Below are 15,211 nucleotides of genomic sequence, written 5' to 3'. Positions count from 1 at the left end.
TAGTCCAATTTAATTGAAATACTCTGGTCCATGGTTTTTGTAGCGCATATATCTTCAACCTTAATTTAGGGTTTCTTAACTAACACTTTGTCTAGTGACATGTCTCTTTTTAATGTTCTAAGAGTTATAACATTTGATACCCCTTATCTGCTCTTATAACAATATTTTATGATTTAAATAATTTTTTTATCCATGCTTTGCACGATACATTTAATTTCGTCCTTATATTTTTAATTTGACCAATTTAGTTCATACATTGCAATTTATTAACAATTTTATTTATTTTCGTATAATTTAGACATTAACGTGCATGTGTCACATGCAAAGGCTCAGAGTAGATTTGCATAAAATTAAACAAAAGGAATCAAGTTCAAAAGACCAAAATAAAATTTCAGCAAAACACTTGAACAACAATGGTACTTAACTAAATCAAACAAAATCATTAATTTGTTTCAAATAACAAATGAGCAATGTTAGCATTAGTCTCACGAGAAACACTTGTGTTGCCATAAGTGATAACTTTGATACTTGTCATAGTGTGATTGACACCCGATTAAAACAGTGTCATTCCCTTTTTTCTGCTAGTCGCACAAGAAAAATTTATAGGCAACAATTCAACCCAAAATATAAAACTTAAACGCAACAAGATATCACTATTTTGCTATCCAACTAATAATACTATGATAAATATCACGCTTGTTGTAACCTTATTCACTAGAATACTTTTCTCAGTCTCATTCCCCTATCATGAAATTCGCACAGGGTCTTCCAACGCATCAGCCGCGCACGCGTGACAATAGAAAAGCATAAGCTCTGCTTCTCAGTAAGAAGCATGACAATAGACACCGCCACCATGGAAGACATCCAGGCCGAGGCCGAGGAGCTTCGTCTCCAACTCTCCTCCCTCCACTTCAACTCTGCAGCTCCACCTCTTAACCAAGACTTACATAATAATAATACTGAGAACAATTTTGGGTACAATCCAAAAACTCCTTTTTCTTTCCCCACTGTACGATTTCGACCCTCAAAACTCGAAACTCTGATTCAACTGATGATGTTTTCTTGTTTTGTTTATGATTCACAGTGATGGCCAAGAAGTGTTCTACGACGACGACGGTTTGCTTTTCAATATTGGGTTCGGAAATGTGATCGTCGTTGATAACCTTCCGATTGTGAAGGCGGAGATGGCCCAGCAGCTCGAAAGCGAAATCCGACGAGTGTTTAGTGAAGTTGGTGTTATTAAAGAAGATGGGTTTTCGATGCCTCTTAATCCCCTGAACCAGAAAACCTTGGGTCGTTGTTTTATAGAGTTCAGTTCTCGTCAGGTACCCTTAATTTCGTTTTGTGTTAATTTATGTATTTTTCTGTGGTTTGTTCATTGTCAATTAATGTTTTGTTTAATGTATCATCAACAATGAGTGAACATAGTTTGGTACCACTCACAAATTCACAATCATGGCTATTAGATTGTGAGTTAATAATTTTGAAATGAGGGTAGAACTAAAATTGAACATTGGATACTTGATAGAAACTCCATTTTTCCACTAGACAAATAATGGGAAAGATTTATTATGCTGTTCAAAGTTATTGCTTTGCTCCTCCGAGCATGGATGGAACGAAACAAGAGGACTATTTTTGAAAATGTTAAGGGGAGGAAGTGGAAGGCCTGTGGGATGGACAGAGTTCGTTTTTAGGCTTTTGTGGTCTTCAATTTCCTCAGACTGTCAAATTCTAGTTTTGCTCATTCATCTGTGGTCTTGAATTCTCTATTGTTTGGACATTGCATGCTCTTTGGGTTAGATATCTTGTATGCATTCCAGACTTCCTGTAAGCAGCTTGTCCACTATGCATTGTGCTTTTGATTTATAGCATATCAATAAGATCTCGGTGTTTCACATCAACAGACAGTTTGATCTCCTTTCTTCCAGTGTTATAGGTTTAAAATGAAAATGTGTTTAATAGATGGAAACATGCACGCTCAATATGCCTAATAGCGTCTTTTTATTACAAGGTGTGGAGTAATTGTTGTGTAATTGTAACATCATGCACGCATCCTTGCATTTCTTTGCCCTCTCATATTCTCATGCTTGTCTTTGTAGGAAGCTGAACTTGCTAGGGTCAAGAGAGATGGATACAACTTCAATACACAAGCGCTGTCAGTAACCCTGTATGATGACTTGGACAGGTTCATTGATATCACTGATGTGGGGACAACACCAGAAACTAATCCATCTGCTTGTTTGGTAATTTTCCTAACCTCTCTTTGCCTATCAACTATCGTTTTAATGATTTTATATTGTTCTTATGCTTGGAGTCTTGTCTATCAACTCCACTTTTCTATATTCAAAACCGAAGTCTGCCTACTTCTATGGCACATGGCATGTTGGGATATTGTATACATCATATTAATAAATTGTAAGTAAAGAAGAGACAACCCAGATGCTATGAGTGATTGAGTTGACAATATTCATTTTAAAATTTGTTGCCACGACAGCTAACCATTCTATATTTACATATAAAAATACGTTTTTTTAACTTCAATAAAGAAGTCAGTCAGCTCCCTTTTCCTTTTCATTAAATTTTTCTTTAATTTTCTTGGTATATCAGAGCACTTATAGTCATTTAGTTGAGAATAGCATATACAGTGAAGTATAACTGAAGAATTTGAACGCAATATAGGACAGAGCTTATGGATAGAAATGGTAGCGTTTTGGCATAACAAACTGTTTTCTTTGGCTTCTCATTATTAAAGACCACTTACAACTCAGCCATTTCACTAGAGTCTAAGTGTCCTACATCTTGAGCATGCTGCTCACTTGTGCTACACAGAAGTACGTCATGGTGCACTTGCAGATTATGCTTGTACTATGGCACAGCTAATGCGTCTCACAATCCTGTTATGCCATTGATGAGTGGTGAATGATTAATGGTGATCCTTGAGCTTGCAGGGGCAGCATGAAACTTTAGTAATGATTACTACTTGTAATCTCAACTAGTTTTCATGATTAGTGTCTTGACACTCTGTGGTGTTAAATTGTAATGGAAAAAACATTTCTTAATGGTGGAACTCACTGCTAGCAGTGTCACATTTAGCAATGCAAACTTATTGCGTAGGTTTTTGTTCTTCAGTTTCTTAGAGTCATGACAGTCTCGTACAAGCATTATCATGTTGTGTTTTCAATCTTTAAGGGGTTGGACCATGAAATACTTTATTCGTCTTATTTTCTTCGGCTCTGGCAACCACAAACTGGAACAATAACAAGGTTTTTCCAATGTAGTTAATAATGTAGGTGTTGCATCATTGGACGCTCATTTTTAGCACGACTTTGGAATGACTGAACCACATTACAGAATCTGATAGAAAATTTAAGTTCACAGTACTATCTTGGTATTCATTTTTCCTTTTTGTTTAAAAAAAAAAAAAAAGATTAAATCTATGATGCAGTCCTCAAGGTATTCAGGGCCACCATCCTTACTCAGTCCCTTGAAAGTGGAAGATGAAGTACCTGGAGAAGAACGTCAAGAAGGCCAAGGCAGAGAACTGGGACAGCCAAAGGAGCAAGATTTAGGGGAAGTCACTGCATCAATGGGAGTGATGGGTTTTGGAGGGGAATGATAGAATGAAGTATGGAAATGCGCATGAAAATTTAAAGGGATGAAGATTCCAATGAAGGGAAGGGAGACGTGCTGAAATCAATTGAATTTTAAGTGCTGTAATTTTGAAGATCAAGTCCGGGCTGGATTTACTTACGAGTGAATATACCAAAAAATTTCATCCCATGTTGCTCAACCAACCTCATACAATTGCTTTCGTCTGCCATTTATTTATCTTTTTATAGCAAAAGATACCGGTTTCGTCCGTCATTTAGTAAAATGTCTTGCATTCGTCGACCAAATCATCCAACGAAATCGTCTGGTTGTCGTTGGTGTCATGATGAGCCTTTAAAAGTAATCCAAGAAAATCACTCCCTAAGCTCTCTTCTTCTCCGGACATTGCCTTCTTTTCTCTTTTCTTAACACTCTCTAAGCTTCTCCATTTCAATCTCATCGCTGGTTTTAACAAACCTACCGCAATATAAATTGAGTGAAAAACTAAACATGAGATCAGAAATTTTATCTTTTCTCGTACACGCTTTCAGAAAATTTTCCTTTTCTAGTAAGCGTTTAGGAATTGGGGGGCCTCGGTTCTCCAATTAAAAAAGATTCACAAACGCACAAGGCCCCCAATTCCTAAACGCGTCCCAGGATCTCTCACAAGGCCCTCCCTCGGTTTCTCCAATAATCCTACTGGGAATAGGAAATAATTCGAGTAATCCTACTTGGAATGGGAAAACCAAATAAATCCCTCCCTCGGTCTGTCCATAAAAGCACATCTCACCTGCACATCGTTTCCTCAAAATCAAATACTCTGAACTCCTCTGAAGATGTCGTGGTGTATGCAACTGGTGAAGCGTGCTAATTACAAGGCTACAGTGAGAGATCCTGGGACTCTTGGGGTTTTAACTATGACGGAGAACAAGTTTGTGTTCAGCCCAAACGTTCACACGTCCACCGGCGCGAGACCGGCGCTCGATGTGGAGTTTAAACAAATTACACGTCTCAAAAACACTAAGGAGGGAGGAGATAGACCACCTTGGCTTCGTCTCAGTGAGAAGGACAAAACTTACATCTTTGTGTTTGCAAGTTTTCGTGATCTTCATGTATGCCGAGAGTTTGCAGCCAATGCGCTTGCTAGGCGTGGAGAAGCCGCAATATCTACTAGTTCTTCTGATGAACAAATCTGTACGGCAGAAATAATGCACCGTATGAAGCTATTACGAGGAAGCAGTGAATTGCACAAACTTCATATGCAGTATGTAATGAGTGGTGTCTTAACTGAAGCTGAGTTCTGGGCAGCTAGGAACAAGTTTGGTGATGTAGATAGCCGTCCAAAGCCAAAGCAACGGGTTGGTTTCAGAAACTCAATGATAATGGACACCAAACCCATGACGGATGGCCGGATGAACACGGTTACTTTTAGTTTGACTGCAGAGATTAAGTATCAAATTTTTGCCCTGAAACCAGCTGTTCAGCAGGCATTTCTTGCTCTGGTTCCCAGTAAGACTACGGAAAAAAACTTTTGGACGAAGTATTTCGAGCTGAATACCTCCGAATCACAGGGAATGCTGCTGCAGCTGAAGCAGAAGCCTCCGATGATGAGGAACTGGCAATGTTTTTGAAGGAGGATGAGGTATTGGCAAGGGAAGCTCGTCGAAAGCTTCAACGGGTTGATCCAACTTTGGACATGGAAGCTGACCAAGGAGACGATTATACGCACCTTCCAGATCATGGGATATTCTTTCGGGATGAGGTGTACAGCAGGAGAAGTACTTTATCACAAGACCTTAACCAGCAAGGTGCTGTTGTTCTTCAAGGAAGAAGCATCGTCGAAGTTGATGAGAGTGGTGTGCAGGAGAGATTTGGTAGGATTGCTTGGACGACTGAGATGGAGGATCTTCAAGAACCTCACCATCTTCATGTTGCTCAATTATTATGCATGAAGGATCCTGGAGACTACTTTGACACGCAACAAGCTAATAATGCAGTTAAAACTGAGGAAGCATACGGCTCCTTGAGGCAGTCTATATCTAAAATCAAGAGCATTGGATTGGGAAATTCCACAGTTGCACCAGAAATTGCTCTTACGATTTTTAATGCAACATCATTTTAATGTTAATTACCCTGTCCATTCCTTTTCTGTCAATAAGGTGTGTGTACCAACAAAAAAGAAAGAGAAATCCATCTTTCTCTTACCTAGATTCTAGAGGGTGTACAGGTCCCAAAACCATGAACACCTCTTAGCTGTACAATCAACATACCACAAAGGGATGATTGGTGTATCCAAAATCAATGATATGTACATCACGTACGATATATTTGCCAAACAGAAAGTAAAAGTAGCATTAACTAGAGGCATTCAAAACTTATAGCAGCATGCACTTCCCGTTTAAGCTCGTGCAAAGGTTGCTGTCTTGCATCCTCTTCCTCCACCTCTGCATCACTCTCATCCACTGATTCACCACAAAATAATTGTCAGACAGTATTTATCACAATTTTCTTAAGAGAAACAGCAGTCTTTATCAAGAAGATGACGATTTTGACAACACTTTGATGACCACGATACCCTACCATTTCCACAACTTCCAGGTGATGATGGAAACATGTGTTAGCAGCCTCCTTAAGCTTTACTTCTGGAAATATGAATTGCATATCTACACCAACGAAGAAAACTATCAGGGGTAGGACCACTAAACAAGAATCGAGCATCTCTCAATGAAGCAAACCTAATACATCTGCTTCTGTGGTAATTTTTTTAACCACTTTTTGCCTATCAACTATCATTTTGTTGATTTTATAATTTTCTTATACTTGTAGTCTTGCCTATCAACTCCACTTTTCTATATGAATATAGAAAGTAACATGTTTCCTAATTATTTATGTTAATATTATTCAATACCCAAGTCTGCCTACTTCTATGGCATATTGAGATATTGTATACCATATATGAAGAAATTTGAACTAAAGAAGAGAAGCCAGATGCTATGAGCGATTGAGTTGCCACGATAGCTAACCATTCTATATTTACATTTAAAAATGTGTTTTTTAAACTTCAATAAAGAAGTTGATCAGCTTCCTTTTCCTTTTCATTTCCAAAGTTTTTTCTTTAATTTTCTTGGTATCTGAGAGCATTTACAGTCATATAGTTGAAAATAGCATACACAGTGAAGTATAACCAAAGAACTTAAACGCAATATAGGACGGAGTTATGGATATAGATTGTAGCTTTTTGGTATAACAAACTGTTTTCTTTGGCTTCTCATTATTAAGGACCTCTTAAAACTCAGCCATTTCACCAGAGTCTGAGTGTCCTGACACTCACTGGAGCAATTGCAATTATAGTTGTGCTATGGCACAGAAAATGCGTTTCATGGTCCTGTTATGCTATTGGTGAGTGGTGAATGATAAATGGTGATCCTTGAACTTTCAGGGGCAGAATACAACTTTAGTAATGATTCCTACTTGTAATCTCAACTAGTTTTCATGATTATAGTGTATTGACACTTTGTGTTAAGCATTTCTCGATGTAAGTTGTGAAGAGTTTAACCATAGATAATCTCTTAACCGTTCCATCAACTAAGTGGAACTCACTCCCAGCAGTGTCAAATTTAGCAATACAAACTTATTGTGTAGGTTAGTGTTCTTCAGTTTCTTAATGACTCTGAAGGTCTCATCACAGTCTCATACATTGTCAGCATGACCTTGGAATAACTGAACAGCATTAGAGAGTCTGTTAGACATTTATGTTTGCAGTACTATCTTGGAATTCGTTTTGCCTTTCTGTTAAAAAAAGATTACATCTATGCTGCAGTCCTCAAGGTATTCAGGGCCACCATCCTTACACAGCCCCTTGAAAGAGGAAGATGAAGTACTTGGAGAAGAACACCAAAAAGACCAAGGCAGAGAACTGGGACAGCAAAAGGAGCAAGATTTAGGGGAAGTCACTGCATCAATGGGAGTGATGGGTTTTGGAGGGGAAGGATAGTATGAAGAATAGAAATGTGCATGAAAATTTAAAGGGATGAAGATGCCAATGAAGGGAAGGGAGACGTGCTGAAATCAATTGAATTTCAAGTGCTGTAATTTTGAAGATTAAGTCCAGTCTGGATTTACTTACGATCGAATATACAGAAATTTTTCATCCCATGTTGCTCAACCAACCTCATAAAATTGCTTTCAAGCCTGGCATTTATTTATCTATTTATGGCTAAAGTTACCAGTTTAAAGGTGCTGCAATGAAAACGCCCATCTGGCAGGCAGAAATGATAGATTTAAATAGAACCCTTTATTTGCATTTTTTCAATGTTACAGCATCCAGTTCTTATTCTACAGATAAAACAACCATGAAGTGAAATGACAAGTTTATTGACTGCAGTTCATTATAGTCTTCATGTCTTCAAGGAAGCAAGAACAAGAAGCAACTCCTAACACAACAGAAAGCTGAGGTTCCATCTTCATAAGCAAGTGCAACATTTGTGGGCAGTTCAGAGTGAGTGTAGGATTACTTGAACTCCATGTTGTGGACGAACTGTAAAAAATTGAGATGGTGAGTGAGTATAAGCTGGGGAAAGAGTGAAGGCATGGCGTTGCAAAATCATTGACAGAGCAATCTTTGCTTCTGTAATTGCAAAGTTTAAGCCCACACAAATCCGAGGTCCCATTCCAAAGGGTAAGAATGCTGCTATATTCTCGTCTGTAGCTTTAACAACCCCTTCAGCAAACCGCTCTGGTTTGAAGAGCTGCACATCTTGTCCCCAGAGTTCAGAATCATAATGAAATGCTACAATTGGGATGGCCAATTCAAGGTTAGCCGGAAGAATGAGCCTTCCCAGTTTAACTTCCCTTTCAACTCTTCTTCTAATGACCGAAACAACAGGTGGATATAACCTCAGGGACTCGTACATGATCATACTCATCTGCATATGCGTGGAAATCAAAGTTAGAGAGAGCAAACAAATCAGGAGTTCATACTTTAATTCAGTTCTTGACTTCCATACAGTTTTTAGTTTCGCAATGCCTTTCGGGTTTGGAGTTTGCTTGCCAAATACTTGTAGGACCTCTTTTCTTGCTTCCTCTTGCCAATCTGTATGTAATGCCAGAAGAAAGACAGTCCAGGCAAGAAAAGTAGCAGTGGTTTCATGTCCGGCCAAGTAAAATGTCTTGCATTCGTCGACCAAATCGTCCAATGAAATCCTCTGGTTGTCATTGGTGTCATGATAAGCCTTTAAAAGTAATCCAAGAAAATCACTCCCTAAGCTCTCTTCTTCTCCAGGCATTACCTTCCTTTCTCTTTTCTTAACAATCTCTATAATGGTTTCGCGTATTCTTTTCTCAAGCTTCTCCATTTCAATCTCATCGTTGGTTTTAACAAACCTACTGAAATATAAATTGAGCGAAAAAATAAACACGAGATCAGAAATTTGCGATTTTGTTAAGAGGAAGTTACCTGAGGCCAGGAAACTTGGGTTTCAAAGCAGTTTTAAACGTTAAGGAGGATATCTTCAATAGCATCTCAAAAATGTTTTTCCCTTCTAAGTAGCTGCTTCCAAATGCTGTCCTGGAAATTACTTCTGAAGTCACCAACCTAAATTCTCCAAACACCTCAATCTCCTTGCCTTCATGATTTTCCCACCTTTCTAGCATCGTCTCAACACTAGCTATCATTGCATGAATCTGACTCTAGTAAACCAACACCAACACCACTATCATGCAATTAGCAGATTTATGTTCAATTAGTTCCTAATCTTCACTAAATGACCGTGTTATTGATTCATAGATAAATATTGACTCACATGCTGACACATCATTTGATGAATAATTTTTATTACTTTAGCTCTATAAGAATAACGAGTAATTACTATGAACTTACTTTTAAGCTCTCTCCATGGAAAGCATGGTTGGCCAGCTTTCGCAATTTCGCCCATTTTTCACCTTCCTTTCGAGTTACAAGACCATTTCGTGATAGCTTCATCACAAAGGCTACCGGGTTGGATTTTGGATAAGCTCTATGTTTGTTATTCAGTATCTCCTTGCATAACTCAGGATCCGTAATGACCAAAACAGGTTGAGGACCATCCCATTGAAGAAAAGTCTTCCCTAATATTACAAAAATTTATCCAGGGTTAGAGAAGTGTAAACTTGTCAGACTATGAATCCAGACCATTGATCAAGTCAGGTTTTAGGAGAATGTAGTTCATGTTCACAGTTTGACAAAGAGATTGACTTTAGATTTGAAAATCATAGGTTAAAAGCTAAAGATTTCATTACCATATATCTTTGTCCATGAGTGCAAATGAGGTTGAACTAGAGCAAACACGTCATGTGACAAATTTCTAGGCCTTGCCATGGCTTCTTTTTGCATGTTGGAGATTTCTTTGTTGTTTCCATGGATAAGTCTGTAAGAAGGGCCTTTGATCCCTTGCAAAGCCATCAGCTTCTGTATTTGAGTTGGCGTCCACCATAGTTTGTGAACTGTCTTGAAGAAAGCTGCTAAGACGATGAAAAGACACACAAAGGTTGTAACTGTGGCTACTTGGTCTCCAAACCAACTCATGCTTCTTGTTGCTTTTCTCTTAATTTGGCTCTATCTCTGAGTTCTGAATTCTGATTCTGATTTGCTCTTAGTTGATAAATTATCGAAAATTCTAGTGTGCTCTAGAGTATCAATACATCAAAGCTTTCAACTGTTGGATTTAAAAGTTTTGATCTAATGGCTCAAAACTCAAAATAATTTGTGAAGAAAAATCACCTTAAAAAACTGGCTAACCTGCTGTAGACATAACTTTAGTTTGGCAAACCTACAAAAAACTGTATAACCTGCTGTAGACGGACCTTTAAAATCCTAGCTCATTCAATTTAAATAACCTAACCTCATTTAGTTCTCCTTTTTGTAATTGATTTTATTGTTCTTGCTGTATATTGTTTTTTTTTTTTGGTTATCAATGAAATCACATGGTATTGTTGAGTTTTCTATCTACTTAGTAGCTAAATTTAGCCCACCCTATTTTAAAATCCGGGTCCGTCTTGCCTCCCACACGTGAAAGCTTGCATACAGAGATGAGCTTTCCTCTTCAACCTGGAGATGGCAAATCTACAGAGATTGGAAAAGATGAATGCGGGATATTGCAAACTCAGTCCCAAAAACCCACACCAAAAACCATGGCTTCTCTTCCTTAGGTACGGGGGAGGACGGACTAAGGGACAAGAGGGATCACTTGACCCACGAACTGGTCGGAAAAAAGTCTATGGACAGCCTGTGGAGGTCTGAGCAGACCCCATGGCGAGCAGAACGACGACTCCAAGAGATTGCTCGACGACCCCTAATGGTAGGAAAAAACAGTTCGTCAATCGGAGCCCCACAACCAAAGTTATGAATTTTAGAAGTTTTTAAGAACTTTTAGAATTGAAGTTGCAGAGCTTCGACGAAGAAGAAAGACTCAGCGTGTTTGAGGTTGTAATCCAGCGCTTCTCATTTTTATGCCTTTTTGAAATGATCCATTAGCAAGGCGCCACATGTCAATTTTTAATTAGACTAACTTCATAAATTCATTAAAAAGTCATATGTGCTCTGAAAAATTCATCAAAAATTACCCCAAACTTGTAATCATGTATACTTTTATCTCGTGACCTCCAAATCACATGTACTTTTGGTTAGATTAATTGGTATTAATTTTAGTTAGATTAATTATGTAATTGACATGGATTTTGTTCATATTTGATCTACAAAAAATTAAACCCAATACCCTTCTCCCCTTCTCCTACCCGACTTAGCAGCCAAACCCCATCCAAAACCCTTAATTATTCCCCAATTTTTTGCATTGATATTGTTATATTTTTTGTTTTTCTTTATTTTCTTTCTTTCTCTTTTCTTTCTTTTTTATAATTAAGCGAGTCGAGGTGTAAAGCCCTAAAACATGGGTGTGTTGCTCAAGGTGGAAAGCCATAAAACATGAGTGTTGGGAACAAGGGATGAGATCCCCACATGCTTTTGTTATTCAAGGACGATGTCTGATATTTTCCTTACCATTAAATTAGGACGTCCTTCAATATGAAAGCAAAGCAAACTAGAGAGAACATAAGCAGAAATCAATCAAAAAGAGAGTTCCCTTCGATTCCTAAAGCCTCAACATATTTGAATCTATCCCTTGATCCGCGGGTAGGTTGGGGTTGATGGTAATATAAGGAACATGTATTAAGGTGCACCAAAACTTCTTGGCTCGTGAAGAAGGGAGCCTGGATACCACCTTCCACATACCTCTTAAGTAAGCAATGTTCATTATACTGTTACTAATGGCAATCAGATCGTGAGTACATTGTTGGAAGCTACTAAGAGTATTTACCTTACATCCGATGTCTTGTGTATTATTTGTCCCTCCCCAATATCTTGTGTCAGAAAAGAAAAAGAAAGCATGTGATGTAGTGGGTACGGTATGCCCGCAAGGCTACACCCGCAGGTATGCATAAAGTGTTGCATAACTGTTTGAATCTGCATTTTCATCTGTTAATTTGAATCTGTTTGTCACACAATCTGCATTTTCCTTTAGTTAATAAGCATGAGACATTTCATACTACCCATTTACTCCTGCCTACTCCTTTTCCTACTCTTTGGTACTAAAAATATCTCCTTTCAGTCTATGATACTAAAACCACCAAGCCAGAAGGCTGACAAAGTATAAGAAAAATATCTCAATGAAATATATGTGGTACAAGCGTTTGGTACATCAAAAAAAGTATACAATGTACTTACATAATTTTTTTTTTTTAAATCAAGTAAAAATTTATATGTAAGCACCTGTTTAGATTGAACCTAATTCACCTCTTAGTTTTAGCCATCTTGGAAGGGAGTGCACAAAAGTACTTGCAAATCTATTATTTGACCATGAAGGAACTTTTACAACTGCACCCACCTACTGCACTTGGATTTGTAGTCACCTGAATGAAAAACCAGGATTGGGTTACTTGTACATAAATCCTTGTATAAAAGATGTGGTATTTAAATGACACTTCTCTTGTGGCCTAGAGGCCATTGGCTTTGATAACACTATTTATAGCATCATAAGATAACTACCCAACGACAAACAAGTAATCAATCAGGAAATCGTACAACATGCTACGTTGAGGCATCTGACACACTGTAACCGATAACTGAAAAGAAATGCAAATGACGAATTCCAAATAGCTTCAAACCAAATTATAAGCTCTAGTTCTATTAATTTTCTCCAGGCTGCAAAAGACTGCAGTATTCTAATGTATCCGATTGATTTGTGCCTCAAGTTCTGCAGAAAGTAGACTACTAGAGTGGGACCGGTATTTCTCCCACTCGGTAAAGCCTAGAGAAAACTAATATTTAAAAAATAATAATTGAACTTCATGACACACACTTCTTAGTACCATAGAACGTTCCTGAAGAGCACATCCCATTGAGACATGAACATCTAAAATAAGCAACAGGTCTACTTAGACTACTAAAAGAGTTTTGTCCTACCAAATTTAGATGGAACTCAGCAGATTCGAGATCTTAATTTACATCCCCATTTTGTTTACCAAAAGACAGGCACAACCAACAAATCTAAACAACCACAGGACACCAGCATTAACCTATTTGTTGCACTGGCAGTTGAGCACCATATTGCATTGCATTGCCTGTTATCTTTCAATTACTGCAACCTATTTAGGATATAATATAGACAGTGATGCCAAATAAAGGCAACATTCAGACAATTTCTATGCCAACTATATGACATATGACACCATAATGATATGTTTCATGCCCACTAAATTGTTTGATAGCCCATCAAAGGTACCATTATCATATGCTTCTTACATGTGAACCACTGTGCAAAGGTGAGCCAAGACCTACACAAAATCTTTAATATATTTGATATATAGGACACCATTATGATGGCTTTTCTGTCTAGCAGATGGTTCTTACTTTTCTTAAGCTCCAATACTCACAAATTTTAAAGAAAAACTTTAAAAATAGATCTTTCATTATGAAGAATATCCTTCTTGCTCATTATCCTAGTTCGCATATCTCATACAATGAATTTCCATGTAGGGTTCACAGGTATAAGATTCAATGTGCACACACAGTTCCGCGAAGCATAATACAAGAATAAAGCATGCAAAGGCAACATAACAAATTGACTTACTTGGAAAGCAGAACGGATCAGCTCCTCAACATAATCAACAGTTGCTCCTTTCACAAAATCATATGAAACATTGTCGACCACCAACTTTACTCCTTCTTTCTCAAATACTCTATTATTGAATGTATGGATCTCCAATTAAACAAGCAACCCAGATAAGCAAAAGTGCATTTAGTCAAGAATTTGAAATATAGAGAATGAAGAGGGGACAAAAACCTGTCATCTGGGTGGGTTTTGTCATCCAGATCAAAAACATATTGGAACCCAGAACATCCACCAGTTTCTACACTCAAGCGAAGCATCTTTCCCTCTGCTTCACTGGCTTGCAGCTGCTTCATTCTCTGTGAGACAGTCATTGAGAAGCCAAAGTCAGCACACCCATGTCACTGACTCACGATATAAATAAGGATTACAAACCCAAAGGTCATAAATTACATGGCACTCTCTTCATTTAAAAACTGCCTTTCATGAGCATGATAACCAACATTATCAAAACAAAAAATAGAAATGCTACTGCAAAAATCTTCTAAAACAAAGCTGCTTGGCTCATTTGTCTGAAAGAAAAAAACAGAACTTGTCTTCGTCCATCCACTACACAGTTCTGTAACAATTAGCATAACCCACTTCATTTTTTTCTGTGTCTCTATAGCTATATACAGAATCTAGGATAACTGATTATATCAAGACAAAACTTATCATCTTTAGAGTCTCTAATAAAAAGAAAATGGTTCATCACAAGTTAGCTAAACAACTGAATCAAAACCAGTTTGTGACGTTGTGTTGAGGCTTATGCTTATTGTTTCTGAAATACAATATGCAAATAAAATATTCATTCAACTTCAATAAATAAATAAATTCTATCTTCATTTTCTTTGCATACAAATAAAGCAAACTACAAAATTTTTGCATCCCAATGAATTAGAAAAACTTCATAAACATCCCAAATTGAGAACAAGGAAAAAGAACCCATAAACAGAAATGGAAAATCCAGGCAAGCCATCAAAAACAAAAATCTTCAAGCACAAACAGAGAAGGGAGGGAGAGAGGGTACTTGAACACATGTATCAGTCATCACAACAGCATCGAGGGACGGAGATGAAGATGAGGATGAAGAAGAGGCTTCTTCTACAGCAGAAGACGAATAGAAAGAAGAGCTGAGAAGCCTCTGGTTCTGCCTGATTCGAGCTGCAAAGAAGGGCGTGAGTCGGTGAAGAATCAGAGATCTTGGAGCCATTGTTGTTGTTATTATTATTATGCCTATTATTCTCTCTCTTCTCTCTCAGCACGCCATCTTAAGCAAAACTCGCGCTTCTCTCCTTCTGGGACGCTTGGCTGCTTTTGAAACATCAAGTTTCGCTTCTTGAAAATGGGTTGTTAGTAAAACGACGCCGTTTTGAGCCAGACCTTAAAATTAAAAAAATTAAAAAAAAAACTCCCAAAACTCATTTTCGACTCCCCAGGCCCCA

At 37.8% G+C, this 15,211-nt stretch overlaps 3 protein-coding genes and 1 pseudogene across 9 annotated transcripts; 2 read left to right on the top strand and 2 right to left on the bottom strand.

The window, feature by feature from the left end:
• Positions 1–724: 724 nt before the first annotated feature.
• Positions 725–7,823, top strand: LOC103328901 (eukaryotic translation initiation factor 3 subunit B-like). Of its 6 annotated transcripts, XR_016128532.1 has the most exons (5): positions 725–975; positions 1,085–1,325; positions 2,100–2,243; positions 6,187–6,343; positions 7,409–7,547. XR_016128532.1 is itself a non-coding variant. In XM_089055801.1 (4 exons), the coding sequence occupies exons 1-4, from the start codon at positions 833–835 to the stop codon at positions 7,580–7,582; spliced, it is 702 nt and encodes a 233-aa protein (XP_088911927.1). In that variant the 5' UTR covers positions 726–832; the 3' UTR covers positions 7,583–7,823. The 6 variants fall into 6 exon arrangements, 5 of the variants coding, with proteins under 5 accessions (XP_088911927.1, XP_008229532.2, XP_088911928.1 ...); XM_089055801.1 differs by lacking the exon at positions 6,187–6,343 and having other exon boundaries at positions 726–975; positions 7,409–7,823; XM_008231310.2 differs by lacking the exons at positions 6,187–6,343; positions 7,409–7,547 and adding an exon at positions 3,428–3,973 and having other exon boundaries at positions 727–975.
• LOC148915594 (general transcription and DNA repair factor IIH subunit TFB1-1 pseudogene) lies at positions 4,123–5,921 on the top strand (annotated as a pseudogene).
• Positions 7,824–7,865: 42 nt separating the features above from the next.
• Positions 7,866–10,392, bottom strand: LOC103329040 (cytochrome P450 CYP749A22-like). 2 transcript variants are annotated; one of them, XM_089055800.1, is made up of 5 exons: positions 9,865–10,392; positions 9,467–9,693; positions 9,044–9,276; positions 8,595–8,970; positions 7,866–8,513 (listed from the first exon to the last, which is right to left on the bottom strand). In XM_089055800.1, the coding sequence occupies exons 1-5, from the start codon at positions 10,148–10,150 to the stop codon at positions 8,082–8,084; spliced, it is 1,554 nt and encodes a 517-aa protein (XP_088911926.1). In that variant the 5' UTR covers positions 10,151–10,392; the 3' UTR covers positions 7,866–8,081. The 2 variants fall into 2 exon arrangements, with proteins under 2 accessions (XP_088911926.1, XP_088911925.1); XM_089055799.1 differs by having other exon boundaries at positions 8,595–8,973; positions 9,865–10,390.
• A 1,875-nt stretch (positions 10,393–12,267) lies between these two features.
• On the bottom strand, positions 12,268–15,074 carry LOC103328902 (Iron-sulfur cluster biosynthesis family protein). Its single transcript, XM_008231314.3, has 4 exons — positions 14,797–15,074; positions 13,962–14,086; positions 13,749–13,857; positions 12,268–12,528 (listed from the first exon to the last, which is right to left on the bottom strand). The coding sequence occupies exons 1-4, from the start codon at positions 14,977–14,979 to the stop codon at positions 12,466–12,468; spliced, it is 480 nt and encodes a 159-aa protein (XP_008229536.1). The 5' UTR covers positions 14,980–15,074; the 3' UTR covers positions 12,268–12,465.
• Positions 15,075–15,211: the final 137 nt, after the last annotated feature.

This window comes from Prunus mume, linkage group LG7, assembly GCF_029339155.1.
Source record: "Prunus mume cultivar Tortuosa linkage group LG7, ASM2933915v1, whole genome shotgun sequence".
NCBI lineage: Eukaryota > Viridiplantae > Streptophyta > Magnoliopsida > Rosales > Rosaceae > Prunus > Prunus mume.
The sequence above is the reverse complement of the archived record's forward strand: the minus strand, read 5'-3'. Positions and strand labels throughout refer to the sequence as shown.